The sequence below is a fragment of the Macaca mulatta genome, chromosome 15 (genome assembly GCF_049350105.2).
Source record: "Macaca mulatta isolate MMU2019108-1 chromosome 15, T2T-MMU8v2.0, whole genome shotgun sequence".
Lineage (NCBI taxonomy): Eukaryota > Metazoa > Chordata > Mammalia > Primates > Cercopithecidae > Macaca > Macaca mulatta.
Window position 1 is genome coordinate 66,963,745 of NC_133420.1, and position 17,388 is coordinate 66,981,132.

At 42.1% G+C, this 17,388-nt stretch overlaps 1 protein-coding gene across 12 annotated transcripts in view; it reads right to left on the minus strand.

The window, feature by feature from the left end:
• ACO1 (aconitase 1) overlaps nucleotides 1–17,388 on the minus strand; it is a 67,720-nt gene that overhangs the window by 34,978 nt on the left and 15,354 nt on the right. For 6 of the 12 annotated variants that reach the window (NM_001257865.1, XM_077965182.1, XM_077965180.1 and 3 more), the window contains 3 exon segments: nucleotides 7,963–8,100; nucleotides 9,501–9,669; nucleotides 11,335–11,453. In NM_001257865.1, the coding sequence (NP_001244794.1) occupies nucleotides 7,963–8,100; nucleotides 9,501–9,669; nucleotides 11,335–11,431 (404 nt within the window). In that variant the 5' untranslated portion in view covers nucleotides 11,432–11,453. 12 annotated transcript variants of the gene reach the window in all.

A 17,388-nucleotide genomic window follows, 5' to 3' on the forward strand; every position in this document is an offset into this window, starting at 1 on the left:
GGCCATGAACTCAGCCAGCAGTGGGGGCTGAGGGGACCAGAATGCTTTCCAGAAGGACATGGTATCAATGTGGTCTGAAGGATGACGGTAAGTCAGCCTGAGCAAGATGGTCAGGCACTCCTTGGGGGAAAAAAGGACTGGAAGCACATGTTATTTACCTCATAGAAAACACATTTGGAGCCGGGCACAGTGGCTCATGCCTGTAATCCCAGCACTTTGGGAGGCTGAGGTGGGCAGATCACAAGGTAAGGAGTTCAAGACCAGGTGGGCCAACATGGTGAAACCCTGTCTCTACTAAAAATACAAAAATTAGCCAGGCGTGGTGGCATGCGTCTGCAATCCCAGTTACTCAGGAGGCTGAGGCAGGAGAATCACTTGAACCTGGGAGGCGGAGGTTGCAGTGAGCTGAGATCACACCACTGCACTCCAGCCTGGGTGACAGAGCGAGACTCCGTCTCAAAAAAAAAAAAAAAGAAAGAAAAAAGAAAAAGAAAATATAGTTGGCTACTACACTGACTTTTTTTTATCTTGATATCAGTATTCTCCAAGACAAGTGTTGGTTGCTTTAATAGGATCATTTCCAGAGACTGCCTCACAGGGGTCTACAAACTAGCCCATGGGCCAAATGTGGCCCAATGCCCAGATATGCTTGGCCCTCAAATGAAGGATGATTTTTACATTTCTAAAGGGCTGGGGTGTTGGGAGGGAAGAATATGTGACAGAGACAGCATGTGGCCAGCAAAGTCTAAAGTATTTGCTATTGGCCCTTTCTAGAAAAAGTCTGCAGATCCCTGCCTGAGTGAATGAGTGTCTGTGAATGTATGTACATGTTCGAGAAGAGCAAAAGACAGAGAGAAAGGAGGGACCCCAGGATAGCAGAACAAGGCAGGACACCTGCACTGACACCGGCATCAGCAGACTCTGTGGATCCTCTGGACGAGACACAGCTACTCCTCAAGGTCCTCATCTCGACCTTCTCAGTAGAATGCTGAGTGCTCCATCCCTCCAGTTCCCACCTGTCTCTACACCCAGATCTATGTTTCCAGTGTGTTTTGGGCATGCGCATCAAGAATACTTCAGGCACCACAAACTCAACGGGTCAAACCCTGATGCTGGGCTTTCTTTCCTAAATCTGTTCCTCTTCCCTGTCTGTCCATATCTAACGAGCTCTTTTCTCACCACTTAGTACCTATAGCTATCAAGGTATTTATTCCAGAAATAGCCTCCCAACTAGCTGCCCTGTGAGGCCATTCAATCTACGTTTGGTATGGTCACCTGAATCATTTCTAAAATGTAAATCATCACAAACCAGTTTGAATCTACCAATGGCTTCCCATTTTCTAATAAAGTAAAAATTCCTTGTCTTAAAAACCCAAGTCCTTCAACCTGACCTCAGCCATCCTTTATAAGCTCTCCTAGCCTCCAGTCCAAGCTCTCAGCTTCAGCCACACTGTAGTCAGCATGCTCTTCCCACCCCCACTTTCCTCATGCCTTTGCATGCTCTATTTGCTCTGAGTGGAAGGCCTTTTCCAGCTCTTCTCTCCTTGGTAAACAGGCTTCAGGATCCAGATCAGGTGACACTCCTTGAAAACCCTGCAGACTCCCCAGATCAGGATGATTTGCCCCTTCTCTGTGGTGACTACACTTACCAACTGCATGAAAGCTGTGTGTTCACTAATTTCTCTCCCCTTCTAAACTATAACCTGTTTCTGGAATAAATACTGGCACATAATAGATCTGCTAAATGGATTTAATTTTTTTTAAAAAAAGGAAAGCATCTCTGACATTGATTTCTAGCACTACAGGTGAGATTATAACCACATGTGGCCCCTGACTCTCCTCCCCATCTCTTTTGCTATACTGTGAGCACTTATGGACTGCTAGTCATTGTCCCTGATCTTCTACCCTCCAGCACCAGGAGGATGACAGAGCTTCTCACAGCAGAAGCATGACTGATGATTGATGCGGGAACGTTTACCCCAGAAAATGCTGGGGGTATCAGTTTGATGGAAGCAACATGTTCATAGGACGTGCAGAAGCCAGAAATGCTTAGACTGTTTCATGATACAGTAATTCCAGGTAAAACCCTATTTACTCAGGAAAACAAAACATCTATTATATGGAGCTTGGCTCAATTAGCCTAGTTCTAGTTACTGGAATGAATAAATAGACCTAGCATTCAGAATTTTCTACCACTCAGAACTTTCCTAAATTAGTCTAATCTAGTGAGCTTTTAATAAGGTCTCTAAATGTGAATGGCCTCACAGACTAAAGAGGAAATTTCTTAGTTACTTAATTTGAATTCAGAATTGAATGTAGTTCAGTTTCTGAGAATTACATTTAATGGAGCTCCAGAAATTCACAGACAGTATTAACATGGAGATAGTTTTCACATCAATGAAATCTGGTCAGAAACTCTTATGAAATTCTTTTTTTTTTTTTTTTTTTGAGACTGAGTCTTGGTGTGTCGCCCAGACTGGAGTGCAGTGGTGCAATCTCGGCTCACTGCAAGCTCCGCCTCCTGGGTTCACGCCATTCCCCAGCCTCAGCCTCCCAAGTAGCTAGGACTACAGGCGCCCGGTACCACACAGGCTAATATTTGTATTTTTAGTAGAGACAAGGGGCTTCACCATGTTAGCCAGGATGGTCTCAATCTCCTGACCTTGTGATCCGCCCGCGTCGGCCTCCCAAAGTGCCGGGATTATAGGCGTGAGCCACCGCGCCCGGCCACTGTTATGAAATCCTTGTTGAAGGAACAAAAAAAAAAAGGTGAGGTAACTTTGTAAAATATCACAATAATGTGTTAAAACTTCAACTTCTAAAGAGGGTGTGAAGCTAATTAGTATTATTCAAACTAGGCAAAGAGCTTATAAACATTTAACTGAGATATTTACCACTCTACCACACTGTACCCAGTTTTTCTCACTCATTTCTAGAAACAGAGCTGGAAATTAGCCCACAGCACACAGTTTCACAGAGTTGAGACATCACATTTAATTCCTTACAAAAATGAGGAGAGAGATCATGAGGTTAAACTGCAAAAACCACAACTCAAGAAATAAAAACAAAATACCACCAATAAAAACACTTCTAAAAGAAATGTTCTTTTTTTTTTGAGATGGAATCTCACTCTGTCACCAGGCTGCAATGCAGTGGCACAATCTCGGTTCACTGCAACCTCCACCTCCCGGATTCAAGCGATTCCCCTGCCTCAGCCTCTTGAGTAGCTGGGACTACAGGCACACACCACCATGCCCGGCTAATTTTTTGTATTTTAGTAGAGACATGGTTTTACCATGTTGGACGGGATGGTCTTGATCTCCTGACCTCGTGATCTGCCTGCCTCAGCCTCCCAAAGTGCTGGGATTACAGGCACGAGCCCCTACACCCGGCCAGTATTTGCTCTAATTTTATATATATATGTGGGTTTGCTAGATTTGGTTATCAATCTAGGTCAAAGCTCACCCTTGGATTTTGCTGTTTTTGTTTTCAGTACATGATGTAAATGAAAAAGGTCTATAAAAAATTGAAACCACAGTTGATTAGAGTCAAGGTCTAAAAAAAGAAAAAAAAATTACAGTGAACTTGGTGATGACCCAAGTTTAAGATGTATTAACAGCAATGAGCTCTTTGAATTTTGAGTCAATAGAGTTTAGACATGAAAACTATATTACAATTCTGTCTCTACCTGTACTTTCACCTTCTAGGCGAGCGAAATGAAGGTAAACCCATCAACATTAATGAAAGTCTCCAAGAAAGATGAAATTGGGCATGAATTTATGGCTACTTTCATAACTTCTGAAGTGGGTCTTTATCCTATCTCAAACAGGATAACATTTTATGCATATATTTTAAACTCTTCCATTTGAAACCAAAACATTAAATGAGTTCACGTGATTTAGAAAAAAAGGAAGGTGGGGGAAGACATATTGCCTTAGGAGAGGTTCAGAGTCCAAAGGAAAGGGAAGAGCTGGTGAGTACATGGTCTGTTCCAAGAACCATCCATCAATTCAGGGGACAAAGTAGATTTCTCTTTATCCTGAATTTATCTGGTTTGGATGTTAGCAATATTAACTGGAGAAAGACCATTTTCTAAATTTATTCTGAGGCTGCCTGGAACTCAGTTACATCCCCAGAGAAGCAAATAAAGGTGTTTTTGTTTCCCTTTGAGTGATTTCATATTCTTAAATGACTTAATTATAAAAATAATAGCTTCTTATTAGGAAAATGAAGACAGTTACAATCCCGGAGATAACCGCTTTGCAACTTGGCACCCTTTCCAATCTTTTAATTCCTGCATCATTTTCCATGTAGCTTACGTCACTCTACATATGCAATGTAGCATCTGGCTCGTTGAGCTACAATGTGATTATGTTCCAAGTGTTAATAAAGACTTCATAAAACTCTAAAGGTTACCTAATGATTCACTTCAGGGGTATACTATAATTTAATAAGCCATTTTTTGTTGGACATTTAGAATGTTTCTAGGCTTCATTTATAAATAATACTTTAATAAACATTATAGGCCATTAAGCTTTCTCTGAAGTCAGCTATTCAGATTAGCTAGATGTAGTGGTGCATGCCTGTGATCACAGCTACTCGGAAGGCTGAGGTGTGAGGATTGCTTAAGCCCAGGAGGTCAAGGCTGCAGTGAACTGTGATCACGTCACCCTGGTGTAGGGAACAGAGTGAGACCGTGTCTCGAAAAATAAATAAATAAATAAATAAAAGATATAAAGGGTATGCTTGGAAGTAGAAATTCCAGGACAAAGGATACAGAAATTTCTAAGGTCTTAACATATATTGCTTTAATCCTCATTTCTAATTTATAGTGCTATCAGCAGTGTATAAAAGTGTCTCCCTTATAACACCTTCATAATTAATGTTTATTTTCTAATGTCAACTATATTGATAAGAAAATGACATCTCAAATATTTACTTTTTTATTACTTGTGAGATTGAAAAAGCCTTTATATACTGTTTACTACCATCTGCATTTCCTTTTATTATGAAATGTCCACTTCCCTTTGCCCATTTATCTTCAGGGACCTATTATTTTCCTAAATGGATTACAGATACTCCATTTATTAAGTATATTAACAGTTTGCCATATTTTTCAAGTTATTTTCTCTTAACTTTGAAGTAACTAAATCTATAGCTTTTTTCCTTGTTTCATTCGTTGCTTCTAAATTTAGTCTCATCAAGACATCTGATACACACAGATTTCCTTCTCAAACTTTTAAACATTCATAAGAACTGCTCCCTCCACTAATCAGTTTCTAGCACTGTATGTGGAAAAGTTATTTCTTTTCCCACTGATAGTTGTTTTGACAACTTTAGGTAGTCATACTTCTAGGTTAAGATAATAGCCTCTTAAAAACACCTGATTGCCCTCCCTGTATCAAAACCCTTGCTGTGTAACCTTGCAGTTACTTCCACTGAAGATGGGTGAACTGTATTTCCCCATCCCAGCTTTGGGCTCAACCCTGTGATTTGCTTTGATCAGTGGCACCGTGAACAGAAGTGATGCTTTGCTGGTCCTTAGCTAGGCCTTAGAGATATTGTGTGTTTCTACTTGCCCACTTGAGTCTCTGTGGTCACAAGACAGCGGCTTTCTCCTTTAGCCTGGACCCCAAAAGAAACACACATGGAACAGAGTTGTCCCGGCTGCCCCGCAGATGTATGGTTCAGTGTAAGCTGCCAACCTGGCTACTGCAGGGCAAAGCAGAGCTGCCCAACTGTGCTTACCTGACCTCCCAAACAACTAGAAGACGTGTAAGAAATAAATTCTGATTGTTGCCTGCTGCTGAGATTCTGGGGTTATACAGCAATAGCTGATTTTTTTACACCTATCTCTACATTGAAATCTTCGTGGTTTTGGCTGGTACAAATTCTGCCTTTTGGAGAAAAGGACAAATGGTAGAGTTTCTTCTGACTTCATTCCCATCTGTCGATTACCATTTTGATCCAAAGGGCAAAGATGACTACATTCTTTTTTTTTTTTTTTTTTCAAGTTTAACTTCATCAGGTACTCTTTGTTTTTTTGAGACGGAGTCTTGCTCTGTCGCCCAGGCTGGAGTGCAGTCGCGCTATCTCTGCTCACTGCAAGCTCCGCCTCCGGGGTTCACGCCATTCTCCTGCCTCAGCCTCCCAAGTAGCTGGGACTACAGGCACCAGCCGCCATACCCGGCTAATATTTTTGTATTTTCAGTAGAGATGGGGTTTCACCATGTTCGCCAGGATGGTCTTGATCTGACCTCGTGATCCGCCCGCCTTGGCCTCCCAAAGTGATGGGATTACAGGCGTGAGTCACCGTGTCCAGCCATCAGGTACTTTTATAGGCCCTATCAAATCACTAAGTGCTTCTCTTAGATTCTATTTTCTATGCTTTTTTGTATATCTTACAAAAGACTGGGGCTATATAACAATGTTTAACATCCTGATGCCATTTTAACCCAAAGACTCACTCCCAACATGTCCAACTTAAAGCAAAGGCTTTTAGAGAGTGAGATTTAGGGATAAAAGCTCATTAAAATAAACTGAGTCAGGAAAATTGACCATTACTACTTGGCTCCTAATCTCACAAAACTTAGTCATCTCTTCATTGGGCTAGGATTACAAATGGTACATATATTTTGATTAAGAAGTATTCACTTTTAAAGTTTAACAGGCCAGGCCTAAGTTGCTAGTTCACAACTACAAATTCACATGTTCAGTTCTCTTCTTTGTAAAACATTTTCTTTATTAAGTTTGTTTTTTTTTTTTGTTTTTTTTTTTTTTTTAAAAAAAGACAAGGTCTTGCTCTGTCACCCAACTGGTATGCACGGCCTAACCTCCTGGGCTCAGGTGATCCTCCTGCCTCAGCCTCCTAAGTAGCTGGGACCACACAGGCACACACGACCACACGTGGCTAATTTTTAAAAAGTTATTTGTAGAGATGTGGTCTTCCTAAGTTGCCCAGGCTGGTATCAAACTCCTAGGCTCAAGCGATCCTCCTGTCTCAGCCTTCCAAAGTGCTGGGATTACAGGCATGAGCCACTGCACGTGGCCAATGAAGACATTTTAATATGCACACCTTTGGATGCCAAGGATGTGGGGATGGATTTAAAAAAACAAAAACAACAACAAAAAACCTATTCTCAGAGTTGTTTAGTTTTTCCCCACCTAAAGGTGTTAGACCATTAGGTGTCTATATTCAGGCTTACTAAGATTCTCACTAAATTGAAGAATAATTTCAAGGTCACTCAGTTTAGGACACTAAATGCCTATTTATCTGCTCAGCTCTTGCATTCAGGGAGCTGAGAGTCTATTTACCAAGGCAACTCAAGTGACAATTTCCCTTCAAGGGCTACAGGCCCACTCAGGACACTAAATCATCTGGCAAACTGAAGAACAGGGAGCTTCGTAGGCTGGAAAGTAAAGGATTCCTAACAGAATAAAATATAAGCTGGCCTTAAAGGACAGGTAAGATTTGGCAGGAAGAGAGAAGAGGATATCCCAAACAAAAAAAGAAACACAGAGGAAGAAAGGGATAGGCATTATGGAAACCCACGTGGAGAGGCAGAGATTGCTAGATATGCAACAGTTACTTGGGATCAAAAAAGGAGTAAGGTTCCAGTGGATGAAAAAGCTCAAACATATACTTGCATTGACATATACTTGTGTTGACAAGCTCTCAAGGCAGAACTTCATGTGGCTGTGTTTTCACCCCGACTTCAAGCCAGATTCAAATGCAGGCTGCTCCCACCCAAGAAGTAAAAACAAATAAAAAAAGATTTTAAAAAATCCACCCACTCTTCCCCCTAAAACATCTTTACTGCAAAATCTATATGAAGTTTAAGTTTTTCAGAAGATATCTTTTAAAGATTTTCTTCTTTAACCACATATACACATTTTTAAAAGATTCGTATTCAAAGACTTTGCACAAAGCAGAACACTCAGGTATTCGTTTTAATCTCTCACCTTCTGTTGAAATCAACCTGGATGGAATGATCTATTACAAGATCAGCAGGACAGACAGGGTTTATTTTCTCTGGATCTCCTCCTAACTTTTTCACAGCATCACGCATTGCAGCAAAGTCAACCACAGCGGGCACACCCCTAAGAGAAGAAAGAGAATAATGCAGAAAATAAGCCTTAAATGTGTGCAACTGGATTTTTCACCTTTTGCCTCCACTGATAATATTGACGAGGCCTTCCCTCATCAGAGGAGCTAACAATGGGTGAGACTTAGAAGAGTGAAAGTTTCTAAGCATATTTCCTCAGGCAGAAATCACATAGACAGTAGGTACCATAACTGGGTGGTCTCTCTATGTACAATGTTATCACTGTATTAAATTTAATAACAGCTATGGTCTAAATAGAGCAACGACGGGAAAGCTGGCACTTAACAACTCTGGAACTCTTACTGCTATGAGTGCTTCCCATTCACATGGTGGCTAGACAAAGACCTGGAGAAGACATTCAGATCACACCCTCAACTTTGACCAGATTTCAAGGAATGGATATAATTCAGAAAAGTTGGCTGTGAATCAAATTCATGTTAAATGAATCTTTCTCTCTTTTTTGCTTAAAAGTATAACGTTTTGGTGCTCTTCCTCTAGAAAAATGAAATTGGGTCTCTAGAAGCAATAAAATAACATCACTTACAAATGGAAATATAGTATCTCAACAAAGATGCTGCAATGGGGAGCAAGGATACCTAAAAATAGCAGGATGAGAACTGAGGCTTAACAGTTATGGTCAAGATTTGTGATGTGAGCTACAACATCTCCCCTTGGCAGACAGCACATCAGTGTTTCAAGTACAAGTGTCTGACACCTGGTTTCCTGGGTAATACAATGCGGGAGAGAAAAGATTCCAAGATGGCTCTATTCCATGCTATTTCTTTCTTTCTTTTTTTTTTTTTTTTTTTTAAGAGACGGAGTCTTGCTGTTGCCCAGGCTGGAGTGTAGTGGCGCGATCTCAGCTCACTGCAAGCTCTGCCTCCCGGGTTCACGCCATTCTCCTGCCTCAGCCTCCCGAGTAGCTGGGACTACAGGCGCCCGCCACCACGCCTGGCTAATTTTTTTGTATTTTTAGTAGAGATGGGGTTTCACTGTGTTAGGCAGGATGGTCTCGATCTCCTGACCTTGTGATCCGCCCGCCTCAGCCTCCCAGAGTGCTGGGATTACAGGCGTGAGCCACCGCGCCCGGCCCTCCATGCTATCTCTTTGACCTTTCCCTAGAATACTCAGGACTAGGATCTTTAAGAGCAAGGATAATGACCCTTGCCATTAGAAAAGGTGGGGTGTCTCAGTTTGTCTGAGACAATCCTGGTTTCCTCTTGCTGCTGGGGGCAATGACCCCCCTCCTTAGCTTTCAAAAGTGTCTGGATATGGGTATATGGGTAATAAATTATATAGTCATTGCACAGTGTTTTCGTTTGTTTAAAAGAAAACTTTTTTGAAAGGCTAACGAGGGAGGCAGAGAAGAGGAGAGTGAAGTGACATTAGGCTCACGTAAAGTCCTGTAGGATGACACGAGCAGGCTTAAATGGCACTTCTATGTTCTCATGCTGCATGACATTCCAGTGCAGAATATTTTCAATATCGTGTTTCTTCACCAAAAACTCATCACAATTCCGAATGGCTGCTTCCAGAAGAATTCTGATGGAAAATGGTAAGCGCCCTAAGAGTTAAGGAGAAAGCATGACAAAATAAACAAAACTCGTGAGACAACTTAAGAGCACTCTTTAAGGCTAATCTCTATATAAAGTTGACACGAGGCATCAGACTATTTTTCCACAAGTAAAGAGGGTAAAGTGACCAACAGTTTAAAATACATGGATATTTAATGGGTTGAAGAGATATTCAGGGCTGGGCATGGTGGCTCATGCCTGTAACCCCAGCACTGTGGGAGGCTGAGGTGGGCAGATCACGAGGTCAAGAGATCAAGACCATCCTGGCCAACATGGTGAAACTCCATCTCTACTAAAAGTACAAAACTTAGCTGGGCATGGTGGTGTGTGCCTGTAGTCCCGGCTACTGGGGAGGCTGAGGCAAGAGAATTGCTTGAACCCAGGAGGCAGAAGTTGCAGTGAGCCGAGATCCACGCCACTGCACTCCAGCCTGGTGACAGAGCGAGACTCTGTTTCAAAAAAAAAAAAAAAGAGATATTCAGTGGTAGAAAACACCACAGACGAGGCCAAAATAAAACATTATTCTTTGGTATTAAATGGTTGTCTTGTCCTGGATTCCAACAACAGAAAGTTTCCCTTAAGTCATCCCATCTCACCATGAGTCTAGATTTTTATTGTATTACGTATTTTGTTTGTTTTTGAGACAGGGTCTCACTCTATCACCCAGACTGGAGTGTAGTGGTGTGATCACAGTTCACTGCAGCCTCAAACTCCCTGGCTCAAGTGATTCTCCCACCTCAGCCTCCTAAATACCTGGGACTATAGGTAAGCACCACCACACCCAGCTAAATTTTTTTGTATTTTTTGTGGAGACAGGGTTTCACTATGTTGCCCAGGCTAGTCTTGAGCTCCTGGACTCAAGGGATTGCCTGCTTTGGCCTCCTGAAGTGCAGGGATTACAGGCATGAGCCACTACACCCAGCCTATGTTAAATGTTAACAAGTAATGTATATTTATACATGTACATATACAAAGAGTAATAGTTCTTATGAAAACTAATGCTCAAGAAATGAGAAAATAACCCCTTTACAAATGTTGTATTTAAGACCAAAGTATATGCATGTACATCTTTCAAAGGAAACAAAACCCTAAACCCTATGCAGCATAGCCAGTGGTAACTGGAGTTCCTAAAACAATATTAATTCATAAGAAAAATGGTTTTGTTTACTTATAAAAGTTCCATTTTGATATGTGAAAATTACTAAGCAATACTATCTGGAAATGTTATCTGGAAAAGACAGTGCAAAGGCAGAAAAAGGACGGAATTTGGAAGAAAAAAGACTGTTCTTGTCCTGCTTGTCTACAACCCACATACTTGTGATCTGAGCACGTGTCATTGATTCTTGGGCCTTAGCTTCCTCAGGACCTCTTATATTTTATAAACATGACCCCAAAGGGTTGTTATTCAGATTAAATGATATGATACAAATGTATACTCTATAAAGTGTTATATAAATGTTAAATGTATGTAATCATTATTACCTACTTAAATTTGACTAATGTAGGAAAGGCATGTGTGTGCTTGTGCACTTAACCCAAGAACATTCAACTATTCTCTGCTACTCCCTCTTCAAACTCTCCTGAAGTATAATTAATTACATAGCCTAATCATTGTGCAAATGAGATTCCAATTGCTATCATAGCCATGTACCTACCATATCTTGGATCCTCCAATTTATTCAAATTGAAGAATTTCTTTCCTGGTTGTACAGGATCCAGCGGCTCAGCAAGGTGTGCAAATGGGTTGCTCATGATGACTGATGGCCACGTATTCCTGAAAAGAAAAGAGAACATTTAAACTCTTCTTTTGAAGCTGGACCTCATTTGTACTGACAAGCATTTACCCTTTTCAACAATTTCAGTACACATTCACTTAAAGAAATCATTTGTTATCTTTTTGAAGTAGGAGGATAGTGGAAGGTAAATGAATACAAGAATGATATTCTTAGCAAGTAAAATGGGCTTGTGAAAAGTTACTGTGAATGCTAGCCTTCACCTCTCAAGACAGCATAAAAACTCAAACTTCTTTTGCCTTATTTCTACAACTTTCCAACATTCTTCCACTGGCAGGAAAAAGTGAAATGAAGGACACATCTCATGGTCAATCTTGAATATATGAACAGACCTCTAAGCTGGTCTCATGTCCTGCATGGCAAGAGGTTACAAGCCCATAGCAGGTGACACTATGCAATTGTATAAAACTTGAACTTTGGAAGTGGAGAGTTAAGAGCAGTCATTTTCTGGTACTGTCCTGTGAATTTCCTGTTGTAACAATCTCTGCAGCATTTTGAATATACTTGAATGTCATAGTTAGAAGCCTTCCCGATTCATTTTTGCAGATGGTGGCAATGGTGCATTGACATCAGGGAATGTTTAAAGCAGGGGTCCCCAAGTCCCAGACGGCAGACCAGTATCAGTCCGTGACCTGTTAGGAGCCAGGCCATATAGCAGGAGGTGAGCAGCGGGCAGGTGATGCAGCATTAAAGGCCTGAGCTCACCTCCCATCAGACCACTAGATTCTCATCGGAGCACAAACCCTACTGTGAACTGCGCATGCGAATCTAACTAATGCCCAACAATCTGAGGTGAGGTGGAACAGAATAGTTTCATCCCGAAACCATCCCCTACCCACAATCCATGGAAAACTTGTCTTCTATGAAACCGGTTTCTGGTGCCAAAAGGTTGGGGACTGCTGGTGTCACTCGTGTCCGTGTGAAGAGACCACAAAACAGGCTTTGTGTGAGCAACAAGGCTATTTATTTCACTGGGTGCAGGGGGGCTGAGTCTGAAAAGAGAGTCAACGTACATCCAGATATGTACGTGCAGGTCACAGGGGATATGATGGCTTAGCTTTGGCTCAGAGGCCTGACAGTTGGTTTAAAGTACACTATGATGGCATAAAGGCCCCAACTCCGCAGATGGGTTTGGAGGGGGACCCTCTACCCCAGCTCTGGGCAGAAGTTCTCATGTATCTTTTTATAAACAAGGGAAGATGCCATTCTTTTCACCATATGGAAAAATGGCTATTTCAAATCATTTAACTATCCATCTTAGAGCAAAACACACTGGGGCGGGAGTCAGAAGGCTTGCTTTCTGGTCCTACCTCTTGGACAAAAAATTTTTGTATCAATCGATTCCTCAATATTCTTAATTTTAGGATATATTAGAATAGCTAACATTTCCCTGTTTAATCCCAGGGTTTTTATAAGTAAACATTTAAATATTTAACATGTTTATGAAATGACTGATATAAAATAATATATAACTGTAAAATGAAAAAAAAAAAAAACCCCACCATGGATAAAGGAAAGGACTGAGGGGATAGAAGGTTGGAAGTGTGCTTTGTCTCTATAGACAGGCCCCTATCCTCACAGGACACAAAAGGGACTGGGCTTCTTTTAAGAGGCCTGGGACCTAGAAATCAGGACTGGGAGGAAAGCTCAGTTTTTACTATGTTTCTTTTAGTATTGTTTGCATTTTTAACCATGTACACACTCAATTTTTAAAAAAATAGCTAAAAATTTAAAAGAAATAGATACTTGCACATCTCCTCTGGCCAAAGTCTGGTAGGTAGTAGGTAGTTCTGGGGAGAAGCAGTTGATTGAGAAGCAGCCTGTGTCTTCCTGGATTGCTAGTGCAGGAGGTGGGAGGACATGCCAGAGGTACTGGTAATGGGAGCAAGACACTGAAGAGGAGACAGCCAGGCTGTTTGCCCAGCACCTCTTTCCTGGGAACTGCTTCTCCCGACTAGTCTCACATGCTGTATGCAGCAGCTGCCATTTGGTGGGAGAGAGGAAAGGTGTCTGACCCAATCTGGCCCAATCAACTTCCTTCTCTGGGGGTTCTGGAACTGAAACTAAAGAATGGGCAGCAAAGGCTACTGGAATACACCGTAACTCTGTTTATAAAAGTATGTACCTTAGGCCATCTGCATTAGAATTATCCAGGAATCTTTCTTGTGAAAAATATAGATTCCTGACTATCCCCTCCCCACCCACTGAACCTGTTCAAGCGTCTAGGTGATTCCAACACATGTTCAGCTTGAGAATCATTGGTGGGCGCCATGGAGTGTCACCAGGTGAGGCACTTAACACTTAATTCAGGAAGCAGAGAGGCAGCAGAGAAGATACCGAAAAAGGGAGGGCACATTCTAAAACAGGAGTCACAATCAAAATGCCTCCAGGGCTCAGAAAGAGACCTGTGCACGTGAGGCAGGCTGCACAGGGACTAAAGACCCTGGGTGGTCTGTGCCCATCTAAGGGGGCAGAGACCACCTGGCTCCAGCCGAGAGGGTATGAAGGAATGCTTGCCCAGTGTTGAGAGATCATCTAATTTTCCAAGTGAGACTGGTAATCTAGATTTTTATATGAACTCTTGACTTATAAAAGTTGGCAACTAATTTTTTCTAAACTGTGTGGGTCTGTGGCATGATGGCAAAACCAAACACACCTGTGGGCCCTGTTCTACCAGCGGTGACAGGTAAGCAGGTGGGCAAGTGCATGGCAGAAACTGAAATGGAAAAAAGGGGTGGATGGATTAAAAGCTGAAGAGGCAAAATTTAGAGAAAATGGCTGCTAGGTGAATGGGGGAAAACCTATGGGGAGAAGAAATAAGGCTGAACTCCAGGCATGGAGGATTGATGGCTATTGGGACTGTTTTGGGAGGGAAGATGGTGACTTTAGTTTTTGAGGTGAGAGTGCATGTAAGATAAAGTGCCACACAAATTCAAGAGATTTGTGACTAATTCTCACTCAACGAGCAGCCAATCAGGAGGGGGGAAAACCCTGTAAATAAGAAACCTGCTGGCCTGTCTGCAGAAGGAGAAGTTTACAAATCTGTGGGCTCAGAAAATGAAACTAGTAATTCCACTGGCTGAAATTCTGAATATATTTAAAAAGGCAACAGTGCTACTCTCCCTTTCATTTGTCACCCATGCTATACTCCCCAGACTTACCTTTTCCACCCTCAAACAGTAGCAACGGCAACAATAAAACTGCTATTTTCCTGACTGGAAAAACAGAAGACTATCTCCACAGAAGCCAGAGTCTCTGCAGGCAGGGGAAGCTGTGGGAAACGCACACGGGACTGAGCAAGATGGGTCAATCACCTCTTTAAATGGCCTTAAGTGTCCGAATCATCCTATCTCTGTGTCGAGTCCTAAAGGAGCCAGATGCCCCAAGTCTGCCAAAATTTTTGGCAGTTGTTTATTTGTACCCATATTTGCCATTATGCAGTGGGGACCAAATGTGTCAATTTACTTCCCTGTAGCTACAAATGTCTGGGCCATAACACAAGAAGCCCCACATGATTCCTGCTACTCCCACCACCCTACAAAGTCAGCTGGTATTTTACGATGGATATAGTGACCAATATGTTGGCTCTTGGAGAAAATGGTTTGTTTTAAAGCACACTACCATCTGCCTCCCTTTATCCTTGGAAGCTAGATAACTGTCTAGTTTCACTATATTAAGGAAGTAAATTCTATCTGCGGAAGGGAAGAGAAGAACCAGTTAGTTATACCAGCACATGCCAAGTGCTTTACACCGTCTTCTCTACCTGGCAACATCTCCATAAATGAAACCATATCATTATTCCCATTTTACAGATGAGGATACTGCAGCTCAGAGGGATGAAAAACTTTGCCTAACAGCATACACCAAGTAAGAGGCAGAGCTAGGTTTCAAACCCTGGCTCTTTCGGCCACCCTACACCACCTCTCTACATGCAGCCACCCTGCTCTGACGATGCCGCTGTTGGAGGTCACCCGCCAGCCCCTAAAGCTGGGAAAGTCATGGGCAATCCTCGCACAAGAGACTCAGTTTTGAATGCTGCAGTTGCCTTTACTTCTTTCCAGGGGGCCCCCTTGCAATCAGGTCTGAGCCAGGCACTGTCACCTGTCTCCTGCCACTTTGTGCTGAGCCACAGGTCAGTAGAAAGTAACAGCAGCTCCATTTGGGCAACCAAAGACTAACTTTGTTTGGAAAACAGGCCCTCCATACAAGCCTAGAGGACTCTGGAATTTGGAGCCACTTTAAGGTTCCACCCATACTATCACTTGTCTCAAATCTCCTGGTTTAGTAACTCCAAGAGAAAGCCAAAAACAATCATGTTTCAAAGAGGTGTGAGAAGAAAGATCTTTGGCTGGGTAATGGGTCTAGATCCAGAGAAGAATCCAGGCATCAGGCCTCCTATGCCTGCCTTTCCCTGGCCAGACACTCATCCCATCCCTAATCCTTGAATATTATCACTGATCCTTCAGGCTCCAAAAATAACCCCAACATCTGGGGTTTCATCTAGGAACCCCACCATTGGCCAGGAAGCCCTCCCTATGTCCCACATCCACATAAAGCACAGGTCCCACTCTTTCAATTCCTTTCTTATCTCCCACTCTCTCCTCCTGCTGCTTTGTTCGTGGCTCTTTTCTGTTTTATCTGATCTTCATTCAACAATAAAGGATAGGAATGAACAAACGAAGACAGCTAATGTGGATTTTTTTGGAGGTGGCGGGGTATCTAAATATATACAGTGTTTTTCTTTTTCGAAAGAGGGAAGAGTTAGCATATATCACACTATTTGGGGTTGCTGCTTTCTTTGTCCTATAGAATGAGATGATACTGCATGGTGGCAAGAAAAAAAAAAAAGAAAAAAAAAAGGAAGGAAGGAATGGGAAATGGTATCTTTTAAAGCACAAGGTGGGGGCAATTATTCAGAACTTCTCCCTCCGGGACGCTTGTCAGAATGCTGAGGATGGCTGAACACTTGTCCCTGGCCACTGAATCAAGTAAGACAGATGAACAGTTCTTATACAAAAGGAGTAAAAATGGAGCTACTGTATCTGAAACCCTTGACTACATGTAGTTCACATTCTGAAAGTCAAGATAATTATTTGGTAGAGAAACAGTGTCTTTCAAAGCTAACCCATCCTGAAATACTAGCTGGGTGACTTGTACAGGGTCATGATTAGCACAGGTACACTCTATGCATGCAAGAGTAGGGGTAGGCGTGGACGGTCTGACACCAGATTTTTAAAGTAGGTCACTAAAAAATAACAAATATTAGGCAAAGGCAGGCAGAACTAGGGTAAGACATTTAATAAATAAGTCATGCTCCCAGTAAAAGGGTGGGAGGAATGAAGAGCTGGGGTTCTTCCCCAACCACAGTCTTGCTACCAACTGACCTTTGGCTCAATGGAGGACACTTGCAGGTGCCTTGGTGTGGCGCCTTTTGTGCATACATGGCATGGCACTAAGGCATGGCACCAACCTGTCACCATTCCCTAGGGACACCTTAACTTTAGGTGCTAAGGAGGTAATGAGACAGAGAATGTTGAGTTTTTGGTAAAGAGCCTTAGCAATCATATGGCATTCCTCCGAGGAAGACAGAGAAGCCCTGAAAAGCAACTGACTGCCTAGGGTCACAGGACTCATTAGTGGGAAAACCAGGAAAAAAAAAAAAATACAACTGAGTTTCCCTCCAATGAAATGCAAATTTCCCTCAGGGAGAAAAAAAAAAAAGCTTAAAATCTTTCATAGGTAGAGTTGAAAAAAGTACTACTTAGGTGTATCACAGTCTTTTGGTGCTTCTGTGATGTTAGTTCTATAATCACTCACTAAAACTTCCATGTGTTTCAGAATTCCAGAGAACTGACAGCTAAACTTTGGAAAAACAACTTAAGTTTAGGTTTCTGATGATCTGCCCTGGGTGCCACT